General features: G+C 40.2%; 1 protein-coding gene across 1 annotated transcript in view; it reads right to left on the bottom strand.

Moving 5' to 3' along the window:
• Positions 1 to 12,966, bottom strand: part of RABGAP1L (RAB GTPase activating protein 1 like) — a 1,244,335-nt gene that overhangs the window by 175,339 nt on the left and 1,056,030 nt on the right. Inside the window, exon 18 of the mRNA XM_053693261.1 lies at positions 897 to 938. Within this exon, the coding sequence (XP_053549236.1) occupies positions 897 to 938 (42 nt within the window). The remainder of the gene's footprint in view (positions 1 to 896; positions 939 to 12,966) is intronic.

Below are 12,966 nucleotides of genomic sequence, written 5' to 3' on the forward strand. Positions count from 1 at the left end.
CATTATGATCTTTATATATTGTCTAAATTACATAAGATGTTGTTGATTACACTTGGTCCCATCCCCTTTCTATGCTTTCCCATTTTACAGATGCAAATATACAAATGTTACGAAATCCAATACTTTTCTGTCCCCAATCAGCTTGGATAAAGGGCGTTGTACCTGTAATAGCTTTCTTACATTTTTTTCAGGCTTCTACATGTATTCCTAATATTTTGGGCAGAGACAGTTTCACTCTGCCTTGTGGTATTTATGCAAATTCTTCCCTGAGATATACACTTTTTATCATATTTAGTAAACATGATACATAAATGTGAAATGATCTATAGATGCATATTTATTCCGGTATTAGATAAAATTGAGGGTATTATTGGATTCTGTTCATGCTCCAGACATAGAACTTCAGAGAGCATGGGTAACAAAGATGAAAGTATATAACACTCTCCCTCTACACTCCTTTCTCAAATTACCTTATGTTTTCTGGTTCTTTATTTTCAGATCATTGTCATTCCTACTTCTATCGTCATTACATTCTCTTTTAATTTTAATTTCACTACCATCCATCTCCCATTCTCTCACCTCCCTCTAGGCCTCTACTAATGTAGGCACTATAGAGTTCATAAGCAAATGACAGCAACTCTTCTTCTTAGGACAATATTGCCTACTTCATTAATGAGATGATCAGCCTTCAACAAATTAAACACCCTAAACAGTAATGGCTAACATTGGCACCCCATATGTTTTGGAACTACATTTCCCATGATGCTTAGGCACTTCTGCAGTCTAGTTGATGATCATGGGAAATGTAGTTCCGAAACATCAGGGGGTACCAAGGTTAGACTTCACTGCCCTACAATATTCAGGTCATGGACAGAGTAGCCATTTAGGTAACTTACCTTTAAAAGAGCCAATGCTACGTGAAAGATGATACACAAGCCCTGGAAGAAAGAAAAATATTGAACATTACAAAAGGTATTGACTGGCAATGTGAATCAATTAATCCTTTCACATGGCAATACTTATAGCTAACTTAGTACAGCACTTGACAATATTACTAATATTCCAACACTTAATTTCTTAAGATTCAGAATGCATTTTAGGGCACATCACATACCCTGCCTTTCAGAGCCATAAAGAAACATAAAAATATGTTAGATATTATATCCAAGCATAAAATAATTCATTAAAGGTATAATAAACTCACAATTTTTTCTTTCATGATTCAGATAGAACATGCAACTTTCTAATTTACTCCTTTTATCAATGTTTCTTCATTCTCTTGCTATCTTTATTTGAAAAAGCAGGAATCTAAGCTAAGGAGCATTTAGCCGCCAATCAGCAAGCGCAAACCAGGTGCTAAACCAAAAATGGGCCAGCTCTTTAGCTTAGATTCCTGCTTTTTCAAATAAAGATAGCAAGAGAACAAAGAACAATTGATAATAGGAGTAAATTGGAAAGTTGCTTAACCCCTTAATGACCGAGGACGTGCAGGGTACGTCCTCAAAAAATAAGGCAGTTAACGCCTGAGGACGTACCCTGCACGTCCTCGGTGTGGAAAGCAGCTGGAAGCGATCCTGCTCGCTTCCAGCTGCTTTCCGGTTATTGCAGTGATGCCTCGATATGGAGGCATCCTGCAATAACCTTACATGGCCATCCGATGCAGAGAGAGCCACTCTGTGGCCCTCTCTGCACCGGACATCGATGGCCGGTATCGTTGGTGGGTGGGAGCCGACTTGGGAGGCGGGTGGGCGGCCATCGGTGTGCCCTCTGACGTCAAGGGGGGCGGGACTGTTAGGGGGCGCGCACGGGAGCGCGCGCGTGCACGGAGGGTGGCGGGCGGGCGCGTGCACGGGGCAGGAGCGGGTGGGGACCGATACACTACGGAAAACATTTTTATTAAAAAATTGCCCAAATCTTGCAAAATCAAAATAAAATCAATAGCACAAAAAGAGATCGTGGAGGGGTGGGGGGTTGGTTTTGTGTGGGGGGAAGCTACACTACAGAAAATCTTAATAAAAATTAAAAAAACACATGTTTTCTTCTAAACTGGGTACTGGCAGACAGCTGCCAGTACCCAAGATGGCGCAGATTAAGTTAGAGTGGGAGGGTTAGAGAGCTGTTTGGGGGGGGGGGGATCAGTGAGGTTGGGGGCTAAGGGGGATAGTACACAGCAGCATAATAGCATATGTAAATATGCTTTCTTAAAAAACACACAAATATAGCTTTTATTTTAGTACTGCCAGACTTTCTGCCAGTACTTAAGATGGCGGGGACAATTGTGGGGTGGGGGAGGGAAGAGAGCTGTTTGGGAGGGATCAGGGGGTCTGATGTTTCAGGTGGGAGGCTGAGCTCTACACTAAATGTGATATTAACCCTGCAAGCTCCCTACAAGCTACCTAATTAACCCCTTCACTGCTAGCCATAATACACGTGTGATGCGCAGCGGCATTTAGCGGCCTTCTAAATACCAAAAAGCAACGCCAAAGCCATATATGTCTGCTATTTCTGAACAAAGGGGATCCCAGAGAAGCATTTACAACCATTTGTGCCATAACTGCACAAGCTGTTTGTAAATGATTTCAGTGAGAAACCTAAAATTGTGAAAAATTTTACGTTTTTTTTATTTGATCGCATTTGGCGGTGAAATGGTGGCATAAAATATACCAAAATGGGCCTAGATCAATACTTGGGGTTGTCTACTACACTACACTAAAGCTAAAATTACCCCAAAAAGCTCCCTACATGCTCCCTAATTAACCCCTTCACTGCTGGGCATAATACACGTGTGGTGCGCAGTGGCATTTAGTGGCATTCTAATTACTAAAAAGCAACACCAAAGCCATATAAGTCTGCTATTTCTGAACAAAGGGGATCCCAGAGAAGAATTTACAACCATTTGTGCCATAATTGCACAAGCTGTTTGTAAATAATTTCAGTGAGAGACCTAAAGTTTGTGAAAAAAATTGTGAAAAAGTGAACAATTTTTTTTATTTGATCGCATTTGGCGGTGAAATGGTGGCATGAAATATACCAAAATGGGCCTAGATCAATACTTTGGGATGTCTTCTAAAAAAGATTATATACATGTCAATGGATATTCAGAGATTACGGACAGATATCAGTGTTCTAATGTAACTAGCGCTAATTTTGAAAAAAAAAAGTTTTGGAAATAGCAAAGTGCTACTTGTATTTATGGCCCTATAACTTGCAAAAAAAGCAAAGAACATGTAAACATTGGGTATTTCTAAACTCAGGACAAAATTTAGAAACTATTTAGCATAGGTGTTTTTTGGTGGTTGTAGATATGTAACAGATTTTGGGGGTCAAAGTTAGAAAAAGTGTATTTTTTTTCAATTTTTCCTCATATTTTATAATTTTTTTATAGTAAATTATAAGATATGATGAAAATAATGGTATCTTTAGAAAGTCCATTTAATGGCGAGAAAAATGGTATATAATATGTGTGGGTACAGTAAATGAGTAACAGGAAAATTACAGCTAACAAAGCTAACAAACACCGCAAAAATGTAAAAATAGCCTTGGTCCCAAACGGACAGAAAATGGAAAAGTGCTGTGGTCATTAAGGGGTTAAAATGACATGCTCTATCTGAATCATGAAATAAAAAAACTGGGTTTAGTATCCCTTTGAGCATGTGTTAGATTTTACTTGATATATATTAAAGAGACATCAAACCCAATTTTTTGATTTTATGATGCAGAGAAAGGATACAATTTTAAATATGTTTCAAGTTTACGTCTATAATAAAATTAGCTTTATTCGTTTGGTATCCTTTGTTGAAGGAGCAGCATGCATTACTGGGAGCTAGCTGAATACATTGGTTAAGCTAATGAGAACAAGCATATTTTTGCAGACACCAATCAGCAGCTTGCTCTCAGTAGTGCATTGCTGCTCCTTCAAATTTTATAATAGAAGTAGATTGAAATAGCACTGAATCATAAAAGTTTAATTTAAATGCAAATGCACTACAGTCAATGACATTAATATAACAATTGCTACCTTATCCACAGCTAAAGCAATTCAAATCTAAAATTTGCATAAAAGCACAGAAAAAAAGTTAATAATGGGTAATCACCATTCACCAATGGCAAACCGTATGAATGTATATTCCGTGGATGTGCTATATAACGTTATAAATTGTATGATTTTGGGTAAAGTTCAGCTATGTTTACGTATTTCAATTAATTATGTAACTTGAACATTTGAGGTTGGCTTCTAACTTTGTATGTAATGAAGGCATTAATTAGGTTATTATTTAATTTTTTTAGCCAAGTATATTTAAAGCGACACTGAACCGAATTTTTTTCTTTTGTGATTCAGATAGAGCCTGCAATTTTAAGCAACTTTCTAATTTACTCCTATTATCAATTTTTCTTCGTTCCTTTGCTATCTTTATTTGAAAAAGAAGGCATCTAAGCTTTTTTTTCTTGGTTCAGGACTCTGGACAGCACTTTTTTATTGGTGGATGAATTTATCCACCAATCAGCAAGGACAACCCATGTTGTTCACCAAAAGTGGGCCGGCATCTAAACTTACATTCTTGCATTTCAAATAAAGATACCAAGAGAATAAAGAAAATTTGATAATAGGAGTAAATAAGAGGGTTGATTAAAATTTCATGCTCTATCTGAATTACGAAAGAAAAAAAATTGGGTTCAGTGTCCCTTTAACTTTTATTTATTGTCATAAGAATTGCCTGTAATAACTTGTGAACTTGTATTTGTTCCTCAAAATAAATAATAATATTTATTATTATTATTATTATTATTCATAACTTTTGTTTGAATGTTTACAGTGTTATGGATAAGCAGTATTTTAAAATGGGGGGGGGGGGGTGAAACTAGCTAAAACTTAAAGTGAAGGTCAATTTAGGTGAATCGGTGCCCGGTTTTTAATAATCCTATTAAAAACAAGAGCACTTTAATTAATCAAAATTGACATTTCACTTGTTTTTTTAAAAAACGTACCTTTTAATCCTGACAACCGCTGCAGCGCTTCCTCCGCCCGTCGCAAGCCCTCTTTGCGGGTCCAAAATGATGAATCCGGCTTGCTCCAATCACGGCGTTGCCTCAGGCCATGAATCCCCCGGGGGGAAAGCCGTGATTGGAGGAAGCCGGATTTGTCATTTCTGACGTATGAAGAGGCTTCCGACGGCCGGGGGAATCGCTGGTGCGGCTGTCAGGATTAAAAGGTAAGTTTTGGAAGAAAATGAGTAAAATGTCAATTTTGATAAATTAAAGTGCCCTTGTTTTTAATAGGATTATTAAAAACCGGGAACCGATTCATCTAAATTGAACTTCACTTTAAAGGGATACTAAACCCATTTTTTTTATTTTATGATTTGGATAGAGCAAGCAATTTTCTAATTTACTCCTATTATCAATTGCTCTTCATTCTCTTTATATCTTTATTTGAAAAAGTAGGAATGTAAGCTTAGAAGTCAGCTCATTTTTGGTTCAGAAACCCTGGATAGCGTTTGCTGATTGGTGGCTACATTTAGCCACCAATCAGAAAGCGCTACCCAGGTGCTGAACCTAATATGGGGCTGGCTTCTAAGTTTACATTCCTACTTTTCAAATAAAAATACCAAGTGAATGAAGAAAAATTGATAATAGGAATAAATTAGAAAGTTGCTTAAAATTGCATGATCTATCTGAATCAGAAAAGAAAACATTGTGTTTACTATCCTTTTAAACACCACAGGGCCAGGAATTTTAGAGAAAACTAGTTACTCTAAGATGTATGATTTACTTTCTTTTAAAAAATAAATAAATAGCAGAAATCCAAACCAGCTACACTACGTTAAGTTCTAAAATATCCTTTAGCAAACAGTGCATATTGGACATGTTAATTCGGCAGTTTTGTTTATTGCCAAATGCAGAAGGTGCCTGCTCGTGGCCTTCAACTCTTTTTGGAACCATATTTCTTTTTGTGAAAGTACAACACACTAAGATCTGTTCAAATCCACATCTTAGTATGTTGCACTTTCATAAGAAGAAATCAGGCTTTTAAAAGAGCCAAATGCCGCAAGCAGCCGCCTTCTTCTGCATTCAGCTGTGAACGAAACAGATAGAGTTTATTAATTCAGAGTCAACATTTCAAATAGTTTTTTGAAAAAACAACCAGTGTCCTCCGGGCCAAAGAGGAAAAGGACCATCCAAGCTGTTATCAGTGTCAAGTCCAAATTCTGTCATGGTATGGGGGGGGGGTGTCAGCGCCCATGGCATGGGTAACTTGTACATCTGATAGGGCACCATTAATGCAGAAAGATATCTATACATTTTGGAGCAAAATATGCTGCCATCCAGACGTCATCTTTTCCAGGGAAGTCTCTACATTTTCCAGCAGGACAACGCCAAACCACATTCTGCCCAGATTACAAGCGCATGGTTGCGCAAGCAGAGAGTGTTGGTGCTAGCATGGCCTGCCTGCAGTCCTGACCTGTCTCAGATTGAGAATGTGTTGTGCATTATGAAGACAAAGAAGGCCCCGTACAGTTGCGCAGCTGCTTACATGCATAATGGATGAATAGGGAAAATTCTGCTGGCGAAACTTAACCAACTGGTGTCTTCAGTGCCCAAACGCTTAATAAGTGTTATTAAAAGAAAAGGCGATGTTACACAGTGGTAAACAGTCGACTGTTTCAACTTTTTTGGATTGTGTTGCAGTCATCAGATTTGAAATGAGTGTATATTTTCAAAAATACATTAAATTCAGAAAGTAAAACATCAAATGTGTTAATGTGTTTTCAATATAGTACAGGGTGAATTGAATTTTCAAATGACTACTTTTATTTATTATTTTTTTTTGCATTTTCCATACTGTCCCAACTTTTTCGGAAAAGGGGTTGTATGGTTAAATCTAAGTCAGGGTGGCTAAATACCACTGTATTAGGGAATTTAACCCCTTAAAAACCATAGCACTTTTTCATTTTCTGACCGTTTGGGACCAAGGCTATTTTTACATTTCTGCTGTGTTTGTGTTTAGCTGTATTATTCCTCTTACTCATTTACTGTACCCACACATATTATATACCGTTTTTCTCGCCATTAAATGGACTTTCTAAAGATACCATTATTTTCATCATATCTTATAATTTACTATAAAAAAAATTATAAAATAGGATTAAAAAATGAAAAAACAGAATTTATGCTTACCTGATAAATTACTTTCTCCAACGGTGTGTCCGGTCCACGGCGTCATCCTTACTTGTGGGAATATCTCTTCCCCAACAGGAAATGGCAAAGAGTCCCAGCAAAGCTGGCCATATAGTCCCTCCTAGGCTCCGCCCACCCCAGTCATTCGACCGACGGACAGGAGGAAAAATATAGGAGAAACCATATGGTACCGTGGTGACTGTAGTTAGAGAAAATAATTCATCAGACCTGATTAAAAAACCAGGGCAGGCCGTGGACCGGACACACCGTTGGAGAAAGTAATTTATCAGGTAAGCATAAATTCTGTTTTCTCCAACATTTGTGTGTCCGGTCCACGGCGTCATCCTTACTTGTGGGAACCAATACCAAAGCTTTAGGACACGGATGAAGGGAGGGAGCAAATCAGGTTACCTAAACGGAAGGGACCACGGCTTGCAAAACCTTTCTCCCAAAAATAGCCTCAGAAGAAGCAAAAGTATCAAATTTGTAAAATCTGGCAAAAGTGTGCAGTGAAGACCAAGTCGCTGCCTTACATATCTGGTCAACAGAAGCCTCGTTCTTGAAGGCCCATGTGGAAGCCACAGCCCTAGTGGAGTGAGCTGTGATTCTTTCAGGAGGCTGCCGTCCGGCAGTCTCATAAGCCAATCGGATGATGCTTTTAAGCCAAAAGGAAAGAGAGGTAGAAGTCGCTTTTTGACCTCTCCTTTTACCAGAATAGACAACAAACAAAGAAGATGTTTGTCTGAAATCTTTTGTAGCCTCTAAATAGAATTTTAGAGCACGGACTACGTCCAAATTGTGTAACAAACGTTCCTTCTTTGAAACTGGATTCGGACATAAAGAAGGTACAACTATCTCCTGGTTAATATTCTTGTTAGAAACAACCTTTGGAAGAAAACCAGGCTTAGTACGCAAAACCACCTTATCTGCATGGAACACCAGATAGGGCGGAGAACACTGCAGACCAGATAACTCTGAAACTCTTCTAGCAGAAGAAATAGCAACCAAAAACAAAACTTTCCAATATAGTAACTTAATATCTATGGAATGTAAAGGTTCAAACGGAACCCCTTGAAGAACTGAAAGAACTAGATTTAGACTCCAGGGAGGAGTCAAAGGTCTGTAAACAGGCTTGATCCTAACCAGAGCCTGAACAAATGCTTGAACATCTGGCACAGCTGCCAGTCTTTTGTGTAGTAAGACAGATAAAGCAGAGATCTGTCCCTTTAGAGAACTTGCAGATAATCCTTTCTCCAAACCTTCTTGTAGAAAGGAGAGAATCTTAGGAATTTTTATCTTATTCCATGGGAATCCTTGGATTCACATCAACAGATATATCTTTTCCATATTTTATGGTAAATCTTTCTAGTTACCGGTTTTCTGGCCTGAACCAGAGTATCTATCACAGAATCTGAAAACCCACGCTTTGATAGAATGGACCCTGAACAAGAAGATCCTGTCTCAAAGGTAGCTTCCATGGTGGAACCGATGACATATTCACCAGGTCTGCATACCAAGTCCTGCGTGGCCACGCAGGAGCTATCAAGATCACCGAGGCCCTCTCCTGTTTGATCCTGGCTACCAGCCTGGGAATGAGAGAAAACGGTGGAAATACATAAGCTAGGTTGAAGGTCCAAGGTGCTACTAGTGCATCTACTAGAGTCGCCTTGGGATCCCTGGATCTGGACCTGTAGCAAGGAACCTTGAAGTTCTGACGAGACGCCATCAGATCCATGTCTGGAATGCCCCATAATTGAGTTAGTTGGGCAAAGATCTCCGGGTGGAGTTCCCACTCCCCCGGATGGAATGTCTGACGACTCAGATAATCCGCTTCCCAGTTTTCCACACCTGGGATGTGGATCGCAGATAGGTGGCAGGAGTGATCCTCCGCCCATTGAATTATTTTGGTCACTTCTTTCATCGCCAGGGAACTCCTTGTTCCCCCCTGATGATTGATATACGCAACGGTCGTCATGTTGTCTGATTGGAATCTTATGAATCTGGCCTTTGCTAGCTGAGGCCAAGCCCTGAGAGCATTGAAGATCGCTCTTAGTTCCAGAATGTTTATCGGGAGAAGAGACTCTTCCCGAGACCATAGTCCCTGAGCTTTCAGGGATTCCCAAACCACGCCCCAGCCCACTAGACTGGCGTCGGTCGTGACAATGACCCACTCTGGTCTGCGGAAGCTCATTCCCTGGGATAGATGGTCCAGGGTCAGCCACCAACGGAGTGAATCTCTGGTCTTCTGATCTACTTGAATCATTGGAGACAAGTCTGTATAGTCCCCATTCCACTGTTTGAGCATGCACAGTTGTAATGGTCTTAGATGAATTCGTGCAAAAGGAACTATGTCCATTGCTGCAACCATCAACCCTACTACTTCCATGCACTGCGCTATGGAAGGACGTGGAACAGAATGAAGAACTTGACAAGTGCTTAGAAGTTTTGACTTTCTGACCTCTGTCAGAAAAATCCTCATTTCTAAGGAATCTATTATTGTTCCCAAGAAGGGAACTCTTGTTGACGGAGACAGAGAACTTTTTTCTATGTTCACCTTCAATCCGTGTGATCTGAGAAAGGCCAGAACGATGTCTGTATGAGCCTTTGCTTTTGACAGGGACGACGCTTGTATTAGAATGTCGTCCAAGTATGGTACTACTGAAATGCCCCTCGGTCTTAGAACCGCTAGAAGGGACCCTAGTACCTTTGTGAAAATCCTTGGAGCAGTGGCTAACCCGAATGGGAGGGCCACAAACTGGTAATGTTTGTCTAGAAAGGCGAACCTTAGGAACTGATGATGTTCTTTGTGGATAGGAATATGTAGGTACGCATCCTTTAGATCCACGGTAGTCATAAATTGACCTTCCTGGATAGTGGGTAGAATCGTTCAAATGGTTTCCATCTTGAACGATGGTACCCTGAGAAATTTGTTTAGGATCTTCAAATCCAAAATTGGTCTGAAAGTTCCCTCTTTTTTGGGAACTACGAACAGATTTGAGTAAAATCCCATTCCTTGTTCCTTTATTGGAACTGGGTGTATCACTCCCATCTTTAACAGGTCTTCTACACAATGTAAGAACGCCTGTCTCTTTATTTGGTTTGAGGATAAGTGAGACATGTGGAACCTTCCCCTTGGGGGTAGTTCCCTGAATTCCAGAAGATAACCCTGAGAAACTATTTCTAGTGCCCAGGGATCCTGAACATCTCTTGCCCAAGCCTGAGCAAAGAGAGAGAGTCTGCCCCCTACTAGATCCGGTCCCGGATCGGGGGCTACTCCTTCATGCTGTTTTGTAAGCAGCAGCAGGCTTCTTGGCCTGCTTACCCTTGTTCCAGCCTTGCATCGGTTTCCAGGCTGGTTTGGGTTGTGAGGCATTACCCTCTTGCTTAGAGGATGCAGAATTAGAGGCCGGTCCGTTCCTGAAATTGCGAAAGGAACGAAAATTAGACTTATTCTTGGCCTTGAAAGGCCTATCTTGTGGAAGGGCGTGGCCCTTTCCCCAAGTGATGTCTGAGATAATCTCTTTCAATTCTGGTCCAAATAGAGTTTTACCTTTGAAAGGGATGTTAAGCAATTTTGTCTTGGATGACACATCCGCTGAACAAGACTTTAGCCAAAGCGCTCCACAATTGCAAACCCTGAATTTTTCGCCGCTAATCTAGCTAATTGCAAAGCGGCATCTAAAATAAAAGAGTTAGCCAACTTAAGTGCGTGAACTCTGTCCAAAACCTCCTCTTATGGAGTCTCTCTACTGAGCGACTTTTCTAGTTCTTCGAACCAGAACCACGCTGCTGTAGTGACAGGAACAATGCACGAAATAGGTTGTAGAAGGTAACCTTGCTGTACAAAAATCTTTTTAAGCAAACCCTCCAATTTTTTATCCATAGGATCTTTGAAAGCACAACTATCCTCGATAGGAATAGTAGTGCGCTTGTTTAGAGTAGAAACTGCCCCCTCGACCTTAGGGACTGTCTGCCATAAGTCCTTTCTGGGGTCGACCATAGGAAATAATTTCTTAAATATAGGGGGGGGGGAACAAAAGGTATGCCGGGCTTTTCCCACTCCTTATTCACTATGTCCGCCACCCGCTTGGGTATAGGAAAAGCGTTGGGGTGCACCGGAACCTCTAGGAACTTGTCCATCTTGCATAATTTCTCTGGAATGACCAAGTTGTCACAATCATCCAGAGTAGATAACACCTCCTTAAGCAGTGCGCGGAGATGTTCTAATTTAAATTTAAATGTCACAACATCAGGTTCAGCTTGTTAAGAAATTTTTCCTGAATCTGAAATTTCCCCATCTGACAAAACCTCCCTCATGGCCACTTCAGATTGGTGTGAGGGTATGACAGAACAATTATCATCAGCGCCCTCCTGCTCGTCAGTGTTTAAAACAGAGCAATCGCGCTTTCTCTGATATGTAGGCATTTTGGATAAAATATTTGCTATGGAGTTATCCATTACAGCCGTCAATTGTTGCATGGTAATAAGCATTGGCGCGCTAGATGTACTAGGGGCCTCCTGCGTGGGCAAAACTGGTGTAGACACAGTAGGAGATGATGTAGTATCATGTCTACTCCCCTCATCTGAGGAATCATCTTGGGCAATTTCATTATCTGTGGCAGTACTGTCCTTACTTTGTTTGGACGCTATGGCACAATTATCACACAAATTTAAATGGGGAGACACATTGGCTTTCATACATACATAGCTTATCCGAAGGCACAGACATGTTAAACAGGCTTAAACTTGTCAATAAAGCACAAAAAACGTTTTAAAACAAAACTGTTACTGTCTCTTTAAATTTTAAACAGAAACACTTTATTACTGAATATGTGAAAAAGTATGAAGGAATTGTTCAAAAATTACCAAAATTTCACCACGGTGTCGTAAAGCATTAAGAGTATTGCACACCAATTTTCAGAGCTTTAACCCTTAAAATAACGGAACCGGAGCCGTTTACAAATTTAACCCCTATACAGTCCCAGCTATAGCCTTTGCTGCGACCTAACCAAGCCCAGAGGGGAATACGATACCAAATGACGCCTTCTAGAAACTTTTCCAGCTACTTTCAGATCCTCACACATGCATCTGCATGTCTTGCTCTCAAAAACAACTGCGCAGTAATGGCGCGAAATGAGGCTCAGCCTACAACTGGGAAGGCCCTCCCTGACTGGAAAAGGTGTCTAACATAGTGCCTGCCGTTAAAAAACGTTCCCCAAGTTTATAAATGTGAATTATCAGCATAAACATGTATAAAATGTCCAAATAAAGCAATCGATTTAGCCCATAAAAGTGTCTACCAGTTTTATAGCCCATATTAAGCCCTTTATTCTGTTTGCTTGACTAAGAAAATGGCTTACCGGTCCCCATGAGGGGAAATGACAGCCTTCCAGCATTACATGGTCTTGTTAGAAATATGGCTAGTCATACCTTAAGCAGAAAAGTCTGCTAACTGTTTCCCCCAACTGAAGTTACTTCATCTCAACAGTCCTATGTGGAAACAGCAATCGATTTTAGTAACTGCCTGCTAAAATCATCTTCCTCTCACAAACAGAAATCTTCATCCTTTTCTGTTTCAGAGTAAATAGTACATATCAGCACTATTTTAAAATAACAAACACTTGATAGAAGAATAAAAAACTACATTTAAACACCAAAAAACTCTTAACCATCTCCGTGGAGATGTTGCCTGTGCAACGGCAAAGAGAATGACTGGGGTGGGCGGAGCCTAGGAGGGACTATATGGCCAGCTTTGCTGGGACTCTTTGCCATTTCCTGTTGGGGAAGAGA

Source organism: Bombina bombina, chromosome 10, assembly GCF_027579735.1.
Source record: "Bombina bombina isolate aBomBom1 chromosome 10, aBomBom1.pri, whole genome shotgun sequence".
NCBI classification, from domain to species: Eukaryota; Metazoa; Chordata; class Amphibia; order Anura; family Bombinatoridae; genus Bombina; species Bombina bombina.